The sequence below is a fragment of the Microtus pennsylvanicus genome, chromosome 1 (genome assembly GCF_037038515.1).
Source record: "Microtus pennsylvanicus isolate mMicPen1 chromosome 1, mMicPen1.hap1, whole genome shotgun sequence".
Classification (NCBI taxonomy): Eukaryota; Metazoa; Chordata; class Mammalia; order Rodentia; family Cricetidae; genus Microtus; species Microtus pennsylvanicus.
The window spans coordinates 117,236,095-117,253,086 of record NC_134579.1 but is presented as its reverse complement, the minus strand read 5'-3'; the positions used below and the strand labels follow the sequence as shown (position 1 = coordinate 117,253,086).

The window sequence follows — 16,992 nt, the reverse complement described above, 5'->3', positions numbered from 1 at the left end:
ACTTCCTGTTCCTCCTTCAAGGCACCAGGTCCTGTGTGTGGTCTGTGGACCCATGAAATGGCCAGACAGGACATTTATGGAACATCTAAAATTGATCACCTCACTACTCACAGCTAATGTCAATTACAGTCACAGCAGGAAAGCTTTTACTCTCCTTCTTGCCCATCCTTTGTCTGTTGTGACTACACTGGATTTACAGTTTGTCAGTGAACTCAATTTCTACACGGCTCCCACTTCACTTGTAAATTCACAATAAAATCTACAGAAATTGGAGGATACTCATTCACTGATCTATTTCTCCTTCACACAGAACAGTCAAGGTCCAGCCTGGTAGGAGTTGCAGGACTGTCTTTCCAGGACTAGGTAGCTGAGGCAGGATTGGGTGTTCACAGCAATTCTCAGTTACATAGCAGGTTGCAAGCCTGAGCTACAGGAGACATTAATCTAAACCAGCTGTTCTCAATCTTCCTAGTGTTGTGACTCTTTAATACAGTTACTCTTGATGTAGTGATCTCCCCACCTATAAAATTATTTATACTACTTCATAACTATATTTTTGCTACTGTTATTAATTATAATATAAATATCTCTACTTTCCGATGATTTTAAGCCAGTGCTGTGATAAGTTCATTTGATTCCCCAAAAGAATCATGCCCAACCAGGTTGAGAATCACAGCTATAAACGGATATAAATAAATAGATGAATAAATAAAGAGCACTTAAAAATAGAATGAAATTCAAAAACTGGGAAACATTGGAAAATAGAAACAAAGAGATTATAGCACTTATGTCATTGAAGAAAATGAAATCTAAAATATGATAACCAATAATTGATTTCTTTTTTTTTTTTGGATTTTTCAAGACAGGGTTTGTCCATGGCTTTTGGTTCCTGTCGTGGCCTCGAACTCACAGAGATCCTCCTGCCTCTGCCTCCCGAGTGCTGCAATTAAAGGCGTACGCCATAATAATTGATTTCTTAAAATCATAAAAATGATTGAACTCTCAGTTATACTGACTTTGAAACAGAGTAGGCCCTTCCCTGGTAGGAAGAATGCCATTAATAAGAGGATGCATGACTTTGTGCCATGAAAAATGTTAGCTGCTGAGTGCTGTAAGCAGACACATGGAGTTACAGCCAATGGCTGTGTCTCAAACATCTGAGCTGACTTCACTGTGTCAACCAGGATTGGACATACCTATCTGCATGGGAGAGTTCACTAATTGGAAACTAAATACTTAGGATTTCAAGCTCTCCTCCCTAAACTGTACCGCCACCAGTTTCTGTCTTCATTCAGAAGGAAGGAATTAATGTATGATGGAAATCACACAGAAAGTCAATCTCTGTGCCCCATCACTGTGTCCTTCTTTGTAATGGACACTCCTGCAGCTCATGGCTTTAAATTCAAGTCTAAGATCTAGCTTGTCCAGTGTGTTTACCCCCTCCAGTGTACACAGTACACCATTCCTCCTTTTCTGGTCTGAAGGGAGAAGCCATGCTCCACATGCAAATCCTTTTATTGTTACTGCAATGGACAGGCCCAGTGTATGACTCAAACTGGTAATTTTAGAGCTCGGTGGTGCAGCATACTTGTAATCAAGAATGTAGGATGGTTAGCCAGGAGGAAGCAAGGGCAATGCCCTGTGGGGCTGCAGACAATATTCAAGTCCACCTCAATCAGCACAGGGGACAGAGTCAAAACTGCTGTCCTAAGAGCTGAAAAATGCAGCTGTTTAGAATTGTTATACTCTCCTGGCACACAAGGTTGTGACCCTGTAATGGCCCCAGAGCAGCAGGTCAGAGGCCTTTGATGGAGAAGTGGGTCTTCTGGCTGGTTGTAAATCATGGTTGTCTCATTTGTTATAGGAATGTAGCTTAATGGCTGATTAATCCTGCTGAACATTTGCACCTCATGATACTAATCTCTAACAGGCATGGTGTGCATGCTACTCATCTTTGGATATTTGGGATGCAGCCCACCGTCACTTAAATTTACTTTGTGTGACTTTATGTCTCCTAAGAACCAGTAAATCCTTATACCATTAATTCTATTATCAGCTATACTCGTCTGCATCACAGTTTAGTAGTGAAGCGCTACTGTACACTGGAGAAACCATTTAAAAGCGCACGAAATTAACTACAGACGGATTCCAAACCTAAATGTTAAAAGTGCAGAACTTCTGAAGACCCAGGAGAGACCAGGAGTCTCCGCGTTTGGTAAATGTGGTGATCTCACTCCACAGGCGACGGTATAAACACGACAGACACCACCATCTGAGGCTCCGGACGCAGTGTGTGTCCGCTGGCTCCCACCCACCACAGGGGCCTCGAGCCTCAGCGGCCGCTCCGCCTATTAGGTACAGCGACCCCTAGCTCGCCAAGCCCGGCTATTCCTCCCGTCTGTGTAGAGCAACCCCTCACTCACCATGGTGCAGCCGCCAAGCTGACAGACTCTCCGCCCACAGGAGAGCCTCAGACTCAGTTCTTGAGGGAGCTGAACTGGAACGGAAGTCCGGCTCCCGGAAGAACCCTCCCATCTGACAGGAGAGTCAGATGGAGGCTCTGATTGGCTGGTGCGGTTTGAGTGACGGGAGCAGGTTAGCAGAAAGGACTTGGCACTGTGGTCCAGGACTGGCTTCTAATCTAAAGACAGACTTGCCCCAGATTGGCTGGAAATTTACGCCAAATTCAACAGCAAGTCTCTTGCTAATGTAAATCAGTGGGTTCGGTTTTAAAAGAATGCATACAATTTCAGAAAATTAACTAAAATTAAAATAAAGAACCTGGCTTTAAAAAAAAAAAAGAAATGGGCGGGGCGGGGTCCCGCCGCGTAGGCGGAGGACTCGGCGGTGTTGCGGCGGGACGTGGCGCTCCCGGCACCCGGCGAAAAATATCAAAAATGTTTCAAATTCCTCTGCAGAATCTTGACAGCATCAGGAAGGTGCGGAAGAGGGTGAAAGGCATCTTGGTGGATATTGTACTTGACAGCTGCAAAGAGCTGCTGAAGGATCTTAAAGGCTTTGAACCAGGAGAGAAGTACTTTTATAATACATCATGGAGCGATGTCTCCCTTTGGGAACCTTCTGGAAAGAAAGCGAGATACCGAACGAAGCCGTACTGCTGTACTCTCTGTAGGTACTCAACAAAGGTGCTCGCTTCCCTAAAAAATCACCTGCATCGTTACCATGAAGACGAGGCTGACCAGAAGCTGATGATCCCCTGCCCCAACTGCCGTTTTCTTCTCAGCCCAGGGTAGTGGGCAAGCACTTCAGGATGTTTCATGCGCCTGCGCGGAAAGTCCAGAACTAAATGGTAAACATTCTGGGTGAAGCGAAGACATTAAGGAGTGATGTGATAAGCTTCACATGTTTAAAATGTAACTTTTCCAACACCTTGTACTACAGTATGAAGAAGCATGTGCTGGTGGCCCATTTTCATTACTTAATCAACTCCTACTTTGGTTTTCGAACCGAGGAAACAGAGCAACCAAAAGCAAGTGACCCTGCTTCTGTGGATAAAATCCTGTCATTTGACAAATACTACTGTAAAAAATGTAACGCTATTGCCAGCAGTCAGGATGCCCTGATGTATCACATTTTGACATCAGATGTACACAGGGACTTGGAGAACAAGCTGCGGTCTGTGATTTCAGAACACATCAAGAGGACTGGGTTTCTGAAGCAAATGCATATTGCTCCAAAACCAGTGACCCACTTGGCCTTACTGCCAAATAGCAGTGCTTCGAGCATTGCAGCTCCTCCGTCTTGCTTCCACCTTACTTTGCCACTGAACAGTCAAAGTCCTGGCACTGTGCAGCCAGTGACTGTGGCCCCAGGCACTTCTGGAAGCGTTACACACCCCCCACCCACCACTGCCCAGTCTCATGTAGCTCTGGTCTCCAGCCCTTTGCCTGTATGCCAGAATAGCCTCACCCTGAAACCGTCAGCTCCCCCTCCTGTCTTTATCTCTCACAGTGTTCCACTTAATCAGCCTGGGAGTACTTCTGTGCTGCCTGTGAATAAGTCTGTTAGAGCAAGCATCCTTCCCATGAATCAAGCTGTACGCCCTGGAGTTTTACCCCTCACTCAGCCCATGGAGTCTATAAGTAGACCTGTGGGACCCATAAACAGACCTGTTGGACCTGGTGTCTTACCTGTGAGTCCCTCTGTCAACTCAGGGGCTCTGCAGTCTGCTTATCCAGGGGGGATTTCTGTAGGTCGGGCGGTTCCATCAGGAGTCCTTTCTGCCGGCCAGGTGGCCCCTGCTGGAGTGGTCCCTGGGCAGACAGCCACTTCTGGTGTCCTTCCCACTGGCCAAGTGGCTCAGTCATCAGTTCTCCCTGTTGGCCAGACACCTCCATCTCGAGTTCTCCCTCCTGGCCAGACAGTGCCCTTGAGGGTTCTCCCTGCAGGCCAGGTGGTATCACCTGGGCTGCTTTCATCAAACCAGACTGTCCCCTCAGCTGTTGTCCCTGTGAATCAGGGTGTAAGCTCTGGTGTTCTTCAGCTCAGTCAGCCAGTAACACCAGGGGTCCTTCCTGTGGGCCCACCCGTAAGGCCTGGTGTCCTGCCGCTCAGTCCATCTGTCAGCACTAACATCTTGCCTGTGAGCCAGCCAGTGAGAGCGGGAACCTCACAGAACACTACTTTCCTCACTTCAGGCTCTATTCTCAGACAGCTCATTCCGACTGGGAAGCAGGTGAATGGAATTCCCACCTACACACTGGCCCCAGTGTCTGTCACTCTGCCTATGTCCTCTGGTGGAGGCCTTGCAACTGTCGCAACACCACCCCAGGTGCCAATGTAGTTCTTGCCCTCCAGCTCGGGCACACAGATGGCTAGCTCCCTGCCCAGCCTGCCCTCCCCACAGGTGCTAGTGAGCCCTGCCCCTAGTATGTTTGTTCAGGCTACCTCACCTGTAGCAGATGCAGATCAGGCACTCAGACAGGCCAAGCAGTGGAAAACATGCCTGGTTTGCAATGAGCTTTTCCCTTCCAATGTCTACCAGGTTCACATGGAAGTGGCTCACAAGCAGAGTGAGTCTCAGCTCTGCCGGGTTTGCTATGAGCTCTTTCCTGCTAATGTCTACCAGGTGCACATGGAAATGGCTCACAATCAGAGTGAGTCCAAGTCTGGTGAGAAACTTGAACCTGAAAAGCTTACTGCATGTGCCCCGTTTCTGAAATGGATGAGAGAGAAGATGGTGCGCTGCCTCTCCTGTGAGTGCCTGGTCTCGCAGGAGGAGCTGAGGCACCATTTGCTCATGCATGGCTTGGGATGCCTGTTTTGTCCGTGCACTTTCCATGATATCCCGGGCCTTGTGGAGCACAGCAGGACTAAGCACCTGGGCAAGAAGAGACTGTCGTTGGATTATAGTAACAGAGGTTTCCAGCTGGACCTGGATGCCAATGGGAACTTGCTCTTCCCCATCTTGATTTCATCACCATATGCCACGAGAAAAGCTTGGAGAGCGAGAGGTGTACCTGGCTATCCTTGTTGGAATACACTCCAAGTCACTGGTACCTGTGTATGTTAAGGTGAGGCCGCAGCCCAAGGTTTCACCAAAGTTGCCTAGCAAACAGAAGCTGACCTGCCCCTTTTGTTTTGGCACATCTGTGACTGCTGATGCCTATGAGCTCCATCTGAAGGAGAGGCACCATGTCATGCCCACAGTCCATACAATGCTCAGGTCTCCAGCCTTTAAGTGCATCCACTGCTGTGGGGTCTACACTGGAAATATGACCTTAGGAGCCATTGCTGTCCATTTGCTCCATTGTAGAAGTGCTCCCAAGGACAGCAGCTCAGACCTGCAGGGCCAGCCAGGTTTTATTGAGAGCAGTGAACTGCTGTTGGTTAATGGGGAAGTGATCCCTGACTCCACCTTTGCTGTAAAGAGAAAGCTGCCAGAAGGGCGGGGGAGGGGGGGAAGACCAGAGGGATGGGGACAAGCCCCAGCTCACTCTAGACACCGATGCAGTCCCAGGACCAGAGAGAGGACTGAGTGCTGTGCCTTTGAAGAGACAGAAGAATGAGAGCAGGACAGAGGGGTCGGGGGCCAGTGATGACTCTCTGCAGGTGTTAGCATTGGATCCTACCAAGTATGGAGGCCGCTCCTATGAGGACAAAAAACAGTTTCTTAGAGATTATTTCCACAAGAGGCCATATCTGAGTAGAAAAGAAGTGGAACTATTGACTTCACTCTTATGGGTCTGGAAAATCGACGTGGCTTCGTTTTTTGGGAAAAGAAGGTATATTTGCATGAAAGCAATAAAAACTCATAAGCCCTCTGTACTTCTAGGTTTTGATATGTCTGAACTAAAAAATATCAAACATAGTCTGAACTTCGAGTGTGAATCACAGGATCTGTAGAAGACTAGGTCTGAAGTTTGGCTGACTTTGGATGCCTCCCCCCTCCCCAGCTTTATTCTCAGTGTTTGAGGTTCTTCAAGGGTTCCAGGTGCTCAGAAAGCCCAAGAAGGAAGCACACCCTTCTGCAGTAGGACTGCTCCCTGCAGTTTGGTTTGCAACTGTTTCAGTTTCTCCGGTCATGTATATGTAAATTAAATCTTTGGTAATCCATGCACGCCTTGTTTTCCCAGGAGTGTCAGTGTCAATAGTAACAGCCTGGAATCTACAAATACTTATTTTTTTCATTTTAGGAAATTTCTGCTTGTTTGAGAATACTTGATTAATAGAAATAAAAGCATTGTCCAGCCTTAGTCTACAGACAGCAGCTAACGTCCATGTTGAGAGGAGTGAGTGCTCTGTTGTCTGTGGTCCCTAAGGTCATACTTTTAAGCACTAACTTCTGCTGATTCTGTGAATGCTGTTTGCTTAAGAGTACAAATTGAACTACAACTTTTTAGGTTTTCCCTGACAGGTATTTTTTTAAATACCATAATTCATGAAACAAATGTTTCCATTTATTAAAAATATCCTGAGCCTGAGGTCTGGTGTGTAGTGAATCATCATTGCTTTATAAATAAAGTTTCTGTAGGAACAGAAATGCTATACGGTGCAAATTGTCCTTTGCTGTGGCAAGTCATTGCTCCATTCAAAGGTAAGACGAGTCTTTAGTGCCTTAGGATAACTGAAAACGCTGAGAGTGCAGCCTCCCTAGGGACTGCTGGTTAGCTGGGAGGAAGGGAGGACCACAACACATGGGATTCCTGCTCTTGCATTTAGACACAACTTGGGGTGGAGTACAGGTTTCAGGCATAAGGTGACAGGCAGACCAGGAGCTCTGCCTTGAGTTAGAATAGCTCGGGGTAGAAGCATTAAGAGATGGAGGGAGAAACAGGCTTTCTTCTGGCCCAGGTGTTCAGATGGATGGGATGGTGGACTGATGAACCTCCACAGTCCTGTGGATGCCAAAATGTCTTTCTCACATGATAGGAAACAATGGAAAGCAGGAGAAGCGGTAATGAGAACCAGCCAGCTCTGGTCAGAATCATCCCTCTGATGCCCAGCAAACAGGGATGATGGCCTCTGGGAAGCACTGCAGTGTTGCTATGTAGAGTTTTAAAAATAGAATACTTGCATGTAATTGCTCTATTGTGCATTTCAAGGCAGTTGTCTGTGATTATTTGTGTACTCTGTTGTAAATTCAGAGCTTGTTGAACTTTACTTTTTATTATTTCCAGAGTGTCTATTTTTAATTAAAATTTGTTAAACCACAGAAGAAAAAAAAAAGAAAGAAATGAACTGGTTGGTGAAGGCACAAGTCTGTAACCCCAAAACTCCACAAGAAGGCAGGCAGGTCTCTGTGTGTTCAAGGCCAGACAGCTAGCAATGCTACACAGAGAAACTCTGTTTAGAGAAAAAAAAAATCAAAAAAATTTTTGAGAAGCTGCGTTTGAGCTTCTGCTGGTGAGTATTTATTTGTCTGACATATGTGGGTGGTGGGGAAGGGATTTCTAAAAGAAATGGTCTGTGCCCTGGCTGCAGGATCTGAGAATGAATTCCAATGGCTGCTAGCAGCAGTGAACTGGGGCGCGGCTTCAGGTCCCTGGAGGAGGCAGGTAGCTAGCATTGACCTTGCCAATAGGCCTCAGTCAAGTGTTTACTTCAGTGCCTGAAGTTCCTCAAAAGGGAATGAAGGGAGACCCTTGCTTATCTAAATGCCTGAAGTCGGGGAAAGGACTTGTGGGAGGCAGGCAGCACTTGAAACTCAGGTTTCTTGTCTTAGTCTTGCCTTCGGGACCTGTTTCCCTCAGAATGCTCCCTCTCAATAGGGAAGGTCATGGCGGACATCTTACTCTTTTCCCAGGATAACTTCCTACCTACCATTCTGATGGATCATTCTGTACTGATTCCTAACCCTAACAGAACTCTTCCAGTGTAAATAAATAAAGTAAGCAAATATGTGTTCAGAAGTATGAATGAACGGACGAACAAACCAACAAACAAACAAATAAAGAAAAAGTTCACAGTTGTTTATTGACTTTTGTTTTCATAATGAAAACTTTTGACATGTGACCTAGAAAGTGTGTGGAGAATAACTTTATACTCAACATCCCCCCCCCCGTCTCTGTCTCTCTCTCTCTCTGTCTCTCTCTCTCTCTGTCCGTCTGTCTTTCTCTGTGTATCTCTCTGTCACACACAGAAACACTTGAATAAATTTAAAATTAAACTAAATATACAATAAAAGGAAGCAAACACCTTTACTGTAATCATCCCGTCACTTAGAAGGCAGAGTGAACTCTGTGAACTCTGAAAGTCATGGAGAATAGCAAGAGTTCCTGCTGCATTTTGTCAAGTTTTTCTCGTAAGATTTTCATCTTTTATGATCATGTGAGAGTCTAGCTTTTTTTTTAATTTGATAAATGTGCACGTGTTCCTTCTAGTTCTACTGGCTGTACAGCTTTGACAATGGAAGCAGGTTGGATTTTATCAAAGAAATTTTCTGCCTTTTTATTTCACCTTTGATTGCTATTAAGTGCCATCTAGTTGGTTCATGGTGTTTCATGAGCCCTTTTCTAACTCTTTTGTTTTTTGTGTCTTGTCTTGTTTTGTTTTTTGAGGCAGGGTTTCTCTATGTAACATCCCTGGAACTTGCTTGATAAATGAGGCAGGCCTTGAGCTCACTGATATCCTCCTGCCTCAGCATCCCAAGTGCTAGGATTACAAGTATTATGCCACCACTGCTTGGCTTTTTCTAAATTTTTTTTTGGTGGTAGTGGTGGTGGTATTTTGTTTCCTTGTTTTTCAAGCCAGGGTTTCTCTGTAGCTTTGAAGCCTGGGCTGGAAATAGACCTTGTAGACCAGACTGGCCTCAAACTCAAAGAGATATGCCTGCCTCAGCCTCCCAAGTGCTGGGATTAAAGGCGCCAGGCTAAATTTTTTCATAATTCTTGAATGGGGTAACTACCAAAGGCATTTCTTCCTACTTGCTTTGTGTTTGATTGCTTGCTGTTTTGAGTTTTTAGAGCATCTGTTCCCCATACCCTAGGCTCCACACCTGTCCCTTGAGGGCAACTGGTTGGAGCAAGACTCAGACTAGTAAGATTCAAGGTCACCACCCCTTGCTAAGGTCTTGAACACCTGCTTGAACCATTAAAGGGTGAGGCTACACAACTTGACTGGTCTGCTTAGATATTCTTCCCCTCCCCCCCAGAAAGTGTTTCCCTGCCTAACAGTCCTAGCTGTACTGGACCTAGTTCTTGTAGACCAGCGTACTGCGTACTGGACCTAGTTCTTGTAGACCAGGCAGGCCTTGAACTCACAGGGATTCACCTGCCTTTCCCAGCCAAGTGTTGGGGTCACCACCACCTGACCTAGAGAGAAATGCATATTTGCTGCCTTCTTGCTGAAGTTGGGAAACATTACCTTCTTGTTGAAGTTGGGAAATTTTTGGGTTTCTTAGCAAAAAACAAAAAATTAAAAAAAACCAAAAAACCTTTTTTTGCCTTCTTTGTTTTATTTCACATTTTAACTTGATTTTTGTGGGGGGGGGGGCAGGACCTGTCTTTTTATTTGTGCCTCAGACAAACTATTTCACTACGTGGAAGAGGACTTTCTTCTGAATGCTGCTGCTGCAATTACAATTTAAAAAGGAAAAGTAAAATAAATAATCTGGGATTAACAAAGAAAAAAGGGGGAAGCAGCATTTTCTTTATTTCTTTCTTTGTTTTTGTTTTCTTCTTTTATTGTTTTTTGAGACACAGTTTCTCTGTGTAATAGCCATAGCCATTCTGGAACTCACTTTATAGACCAGGCTGTCTTCTTGGTAACATTCTGGGTTTTTTTTTTCCTTATTTTCTATCTGTAAATCGACATTTCTTCTTTTTCTCTCTTTTGTTTAATTTATGTGTTTTTGTTTTTCTCTGTTCTTGGAACTAGCTCTCCTAGACCAGGCTGGGTTCAAGCTCCCAGAGATTCACTCGCATCTACTAGATATGGAGCCAGTCCCCTCTAATGCTTTCATCTTGGTCTTATGGGCTCCATGCTCTCAGTACTGCATGAAAAACTCCAGTGTGCAGCCCTTGTCTGTCACGCCAGCAGCACTCAGGAACTGGAAATACAAGGATCAGATCATCTTCAGCAGCACAGCAAATGTGAACCATCCTGGTGGGAAACTGACCCTCTAAAAGAAATCAATAAAATTACACTTTTACTTTGTATGTCTGAAGTAAAAACATTCAAAACAAATCACTATGTCAATATTATTCCTGGAAATGACATCCAATTGGGAATTTTAAAAATTATTCCACAGCTGTTTGAATTTTCTCTGACTCAGTACTTAGTCTGAGAAGGGGGAATGAGTTTGTAAAAACAAAATAACAGAAAGAGAACCCCAAGCAAGCAAGTGGTGGCCATGGTGAAATATCTTTGAAAGGAGACTTAGATGGCAGGGAACTGCCCTTGCCAACTCCCTCCTTTCCTCCCTCAGTCACTTGGTCCCTCCCTCTCACGCTGCCATAATTGTGGCAGCCCCTTGTCACACACAGTCCTTTTGCTGCTCAGTCAGACACACTAATTTTTTAATTTTTGAATTATGGGTGAAGTAAATTATTTGAACTCTTAGATATATTGTTGTTGTTGTTGTTGTTATTATTATTATTATTATTATTATTTGGGTTTTCTTTTTTTGACATAGGGTTTCCCTGTGTAGTGTATCTTTTTATGCCCTGGAACTCACTTTGTAGACAAGACAGGCTTTGGACTCAAAGAGATCCAGCTGCCTCTGCCTCTGCCTCTGCCTCTGCCTCTGCCTCTGCCTCTGCCTCTGCCTCTGCCTCTGCCTCTGCCTCTGCCTCATAGTGCTCAGATTAAAGGCATGGCACTAAACACACTTTTTTTTTTCAAGACAGGGTTTCTCTGTGTCACCTTGCCTGTCATGAAACTCACACTGCAGAAAAAGGTAGCCTCAAACTTACAGCAATCTGCCTGCCTCTGCCTCCCTGGATCTCTGAGATCTTTAATCATCTCTATCTATCTGTGTAGTTGGCTATCTACCTATCTATGTATCTATTATCTATCTATCTATCTATCTATCTATCTATCTATCATCTATCCATCTATCTATCATCTATCTATCTATCTATCTATCATCTATCTATCATCTATCTATCTATCTATACATCTATCTGTCTATTCATCTAATACTTTACTTATTTATTTTTTGCTTTTTCAAGACAAGGTTTCTCTCTAGCTTTTGAGGCTGTCCCCTAGATCTGAAAAAGAGGAATGTATCACTACCACTACCCAGCCAGATGCTTTTTTCTTATGGTGGGCAATGAGACCTATAAATTCCCTTAAAGGACTGAATTCCCTGTGTGCCAGATGTTCTGTAGGGTTATGTTTTCCTTTGCTTGGGGGAATACTCTGCCAATCTATCTATCTATCTATCTATCTATCTATCTATCTATCTATCTATCTATCCATCCATCTATCTATCATCTATCTATCTATCTATCTATCTATCATCTATCTATCATCTATCTATCTATCTATACATCTATCTGTCTATTCATCTAATACTTTACTTATTTATTTTTTGCTTTTTCAAGACAAGGTTTCTCTCTAGCTTTTGAGGCTGTCCCCTAGATCTGAAAAAGAGGAATGTATCACTACCACTACCCAGCCAGATGCTTTTTTCTTATGGTGGGCAATGAGACCTATAAATTCCCTTAAAGGACTGAATTCCCTGTGTGCCAGATGTTCTGTAGGGTTATGTTTTCCTTTGCTTGGGGGAATACTCTGCCAATCTATCTATCTATCTATCTATCTATCTATCTATCTATCTATCTATCTATCTCTCATTCCAGATTTCTATTTTGTCCCGTTCCTTGTAGGAACTTCTATGTTTTTCTTGATTTTTTTACTCAGTCTGTCTTCCACATTTCTTCTCTTTTTTCTCTCTCTCTCTTTTTAACCCTCTCACCCTAGACAGGAAGCTAAAGGTTTATGGTATTTTTCTTTACACATACAGTGTATTGTTACAATGTAGAGAACACTGATTTCAAATCATGGTCTTCTAAAGGCTAGGAGACTGAGAACAAAATGGACCTTTAACATATGGCTCGTAGTGTCTACCATCTTGCTGAGATCAGCACTCATCAAAGTGGTTACCAGAGGCAGCCTCCTAAAAGCTTCCATCTTGGTAAAGTCAACACCCATGATGTCTGCAAAGGACCTTCACTAAAATGTTTTAAACTATGACCCTGCCCCCCTCTCACACACACATGGACAGACATGGGCACACTGAGAGAAACAAATAAAATTTGAAATTAAACTCAATATACAAGGGAGTCAGAGAACACAAAAACAAAACAAAAATACACGATAAAAACATGCGACAGGGTGGTCTCATGCAGGACTGTCATGCATTTGGCGATGAAATTCTGCCAGGGACCTTTCATTTTTAATGTTATTCACATCCCATGGTGATGATAGTTCTCTTCTTGAACAAGGAAAGTATCAAAACTAGAGAGATGAAATTTCTGCAACTGCCAGAAACCACAAGGTGGGGATCTATTACACTCTTCTGCTAAAATGGAGTACATACAGATAGAGTGCACATGCATAAAATAAATACATTTTTTCCCTAAATTAAAGAAACAAACAAGGGCTGGAGAAATAGCTCAGAGTTTAAGAGCACTGGCTATTCTTACAGAGGTCCTGAGTTCAATTCCCAGGAGAGATATCTCAGTGGCTCTTCCTGAAGAAGTGGCTTCAATTCCCAACATGCACATGGCAGCCCATAAGTGATTGTAAATCCAGTTCCTGGGTGATCTGACACCCTCACACCATTGCACATATAAGAAAGTTAAATAAATCATAAAAACTTATTCTATCTGGCTTTGGACTCTGTCCTGGACCTAGCTCTTGTAGAACCGGGAATAAAGAAACGTGCTGCCACCACCACCGAACTAGATGGTTTTTTCTAAATGGTAAGCAGTAAGGCCTATAAATTCCCTGAATGACTGGATTCACTGTGTTCCAGGTATTCTGTAGGGTTATGTTTTCCTTTGCTTGAGGGAATACTGCATCATCCCTGCCTCTTTCTCTCCCTCTCATTCTAGATTTCTATTTTGTCCTGTTCCACATAGGAACTTCTCTGTTTTTCTTGATTTTTTTTCCCTCAGCCTGTCTTCCACATTTATTAAACTCAATGTATGAGGAAAGATTAACCAAGCACAATGCTCAAAACACAGCTGGGGCTCAGAGGTGGTGGAAGAGGCCTTTAACTCTGGCACTTCATTCAACCTGATTTTCACCTGCAGGAGAACAGCTAGAAAGAGATCCTGCCAGGTGGTTGTGGCCTATTCCTTTAATCTCAGTTCTTGGGAGTCAGCCTGGTCTATAAGGGACTTCCAGAACAGGTTCCAAAACTATGGAGAAGCCCTTTCCTGGAGACCAAAAAAGGAAGGAAGGAAGTTGCTGTGGGAGCTCCTTCTGCTTCTTCAGCCAAGAGCCTTTAAGATACCAGCCCACTTGGGCATGGTCTCTGCTGCTTTTAAAGCAGCAGTAGCCCTGAGCTCTGTTTCTTGCTTCAGACTCCACTTCTGGCTATTAGACCCCCTTTTGCCTGGTCGAGCAGAGGGCTGTTGTCTAGGATAGTAATCTGTAAGTTTTTCCTTTAAATAAATAACCCCCCCCCTTTTTTTTTTTTGGTTTTCGAGACAGGGTTTCTCTGTGGTTTTGGAGCCTGTCCTGGAACTAGCTCTTGTAGACCAGGCTGGTCTCGAACTCCCAGAGATCCGCCTGCCTCTGCCTCCCAAGTGCTGGGATTAAAGGCGTGCATCACCACCGCCCTTTTATTAATCATAATTCCAAACTGGTGTGGGATTGTTTTGTGACTTATGCCTTTAGGAAGGAAGGAAGGAAGGAAGGAAGGAAGGAAGGAAGGAAGGAAGGAAGGAAGGAAGGGACATCTGAACTGTCTCCTTTTTCCCAGAATCTTGACAATGGGAGCTTATAGCCTATAAGACAGTGCATGAGTCTTATGATCTCACTTGGTGGATGAGTCTGTATTATAACTCACTGATATCCTCCTGCCTCTGTCTCCCAAGTGCTAGGATTAAGCTTTTCCTAATTGTTGAATGGCATACTTAAGGTATTTGTTTCTACTTGGTTTGTCCTTGATTTATTTTTATTTTTATTTTATGATTTTTGAATTGTGGGTGAAGTCAACTCTTTGAGCTCTCAGATATTTTTGTTGTTATTGTTAATATTATCATTATTTTGTTTATGTGTTATGGGTTTCTCTCTAGCTTTGGAGCCTTTCCTGGAGTCAAACCTGGTCACAGCTGTACCTGAAAACAAAACAAAACAAAACCTTGCAGGACTGTATGGTGGTAACCTTCCATTCTTTCCTCCCCCATGGGCTCCTCAGAGGAGGTGAGGCCTCCTGATGGGAATCTACAGAGCCTCAGCCCAGGGCTCTCCAGGGGACCCACTCTCTCCCTTCCCCCAGCCCCAGGGCTGCCAGCTACATCTCAGCAGTGGCATGCCCTCTGACTACCTAGGACGTGACAGACACAGACAGCACAGAGAAACAGGGAGGAATGGTGCCCACTCTCTCACTAAAGGCAGACATGCAGGAAGAACAATAGAAGAGCCAGTTCCAAGAACAGAGAAAAACAAAGCAAAGCAAAACAAATCAAAACAAAAAACACATATGAATTAAACAAAAGAGAGAAAAAGTAGAAATGTCGACTTACAAATAGGAAATAAGGAAAGAAACCCCAGAATGTTACCAAGAAGACAGCCTGGTCTATAAAGAGAGTTCCAGAATGGCTATGGCTATTACACAGAGAAACCGTGTCTCAAAAAACAATAAAAGAAGAAAACAAAAACAAAGAAAGAAATAAAGAAAATGCTGCTTTCCCCCTTTTTTCTTTGTTAATCCCAGGTTATTTATTTTAATTTTAGTTTTCCTTTTTAAATTGTAATTGCAGCAGCAAAAAGTGTTCAAAAGAAAGTCCTGGTCTATGTGGTGAAATAGTTTGTCTGAGGCACAAATAAAAAGACAGGTCCTGTCTCCCCCCCCCCCCCCAAAAAAAAATCAAGTTAAAATGTGAAATAAAACAAAGAAGGCAAATAAAGGTTTTTTGGTTTGTTTTTGTTTTTTTTTTTTTTTTGCTAAGAAACCCCAAAATGACTGAATTTAGCAATTTCCCAACTTCAACAAGAAGGTAATGTTTTCCAACTTCAGCAAGAAGGCAGCAAATATGCATATCTATTTAGGTCGGGTGGTGGTGGCAGGTGCTCATAATCCCAACACTCTGGAGGCAGAGGCAGGTGAATGCCTGTGAGTTCTAGACCAGTCTGGTCTACAAGAGCTAGTTCCAGTACAGCTAGGACTGTTAGGCAGGGAAACACTTTCTCGATAAACACACACACACACACACACACACGCGCGCACACACACACACACACACACACACAAAGCATATCTAAGCAGACCAGTCAAGTTGTAGCCTCACCCTTTAGTGTTTCAAGCAGGAGTTCAAGACTTTAGCAAGGGGTGGTGACCTTGAATCTTACTAGTCTGAGTCACTCTCCACCAGGTGCCCTCAGGGGACAGGTGTGGAGCCTAGGGTATGGGGAACAGATGATCTAAAAAACTCAAAACAGCAAGCAATCAAACACAAAGCAAGTAGAAAGAAATGCCTTTGGTAGTTACCCCATTCAAGAATTATGAAAAAATCTAGTCTGGCGCCTTTAATTTCAGCACTTGGGAGGCTGAGGCAGGTATATCTCTGTGAGTTTGAGGCCAGTCTGTTCTACACAGCTAGTTCTGCCTGGTGCTGGTGGCACTTGCCTTTAATCCTAGCACTTGGGAGGCAGACAGGCGGAGCTTTGTGAGTTCCAGACCAGCCCGACAGGCTGCAAAGCTACAGAGAAACCGTGGCTCGAAAAACAAGAAAACAAGCCGGGCGATGGTGGTGCACGCCTTAATCCCAGCACTTGGGAGGCAGAGGCAGGCGAATCTCTGTGAGTTCGAGACAAGCCTGGTCTACAGAGCTAGTTCCAGGACAGGCTCCAAAGCCATAGAGAAACTCTGTCTCGAAAAACCAAAAAAAAAGAAAAAAGAAAAACAAGAAAACAAAATACCACCACCACCAACAAAAAAGAATTAGGAAAAGCCAAGCAGTGTTGATTGCCTTGGCGGGTTACTTAGTCTAGGGTTAGTAACCCACCTAGCAGTTCAGTTATTCCAGGGTCATGGAGAGGCACTACCTGTAAGATAAATGGGATAAGAAAGAGGAAGGAGGCTAAGCGAGAGTTCTTGTCAAAGCCTCAGTTTATTAGAGACGGGATACAACTTTTATAGGGTAAAGAGTTGGGGGATGGGCACAGGGGCCTGGGCTCTTGCCACGTGGTTCACGTTGGTCACATGGTCCGAGTTGGTCACGTAGGCAGGAGGTTATCTTCGGTCAGGTCACTGTACCTAGAAGTCACGAGTCGACACACCTGATCTTTAGATAGTTTGGAATGCGGGGTGGGTTCCGCTAACAAATAGCTCTCCATTGGGGTGCGGGGTAG

At 44.1% G+C, this 16,992-nt stretch overlaps 3 protein-coding genes across 6 annotated transcripts in view; 1 reads left to right on the top strand and 2 right to left on the bottom strand.

The window, feature by feature from the left end:
* The window catches only part of LOC142854930 (uncharacterized), a 53,735-nt gene extending 51,236 nt beyond the window's left edge, over window positions 1-2,499 (bottom strand). The window contains exon 1 of the mRNA XM_075981374.1: window positions 2,424-2,499. The gene's annotated coding sequence lies outside the window, so the exon portion shown is untranslated. The remainder of the gene's footprint in view (window positions 1-2,423) is intronic.
* LOC142854903 (uncharacterized) overlaps window positions 1-2,514 on the bottom strand; it is a 35,346-nt gene extending 32,832 nt beyond the window's left edge. For 2 of the 4 annotated variants that reach the window (XM_075981331.1, XM_075981341.1), the window contains exon 1: window positions 2,424-2,500. In XM_075981331.1, the coding sequence (XP_075837446.1) occupies window positions 2,424-2,426 (3 nt within the window). In that variant the 5' untranslated portion in view covers window positions 2,427-2,500. Of the gene's footprint in view, window positions 1-2,423 lie in introns of all 4 variants that reach the window. The other 2 variants (XM_075981348.1, XM_075981323.1) reach the window with 2 other exon arrangements.
* A 344-nt stretch (window positions 2,515-2,858) lies between these two features.
* LOC142854791 (activity-dependent neuroprotector homeobox protein 2-like) lies at window positions 2,859-6,408 on the top strand. Its single transcript, XM_075981048.1, is given in 5 exon segments — window positions 2,859-3,228; window positions 3,231-5,005; window positions 5,090-5,430; window positions 5,432-5,912; window positions 5,914-6,408. Coding segments are annotated over 5 exon segments (3,381 nt in total). The 5' UTR covers window positions 2,859-2,897; the 3' UTR covers window positions 6,367-6,408.
* Window positions 6,409-16,992: the final 10,584 nt, after the last annotated feature.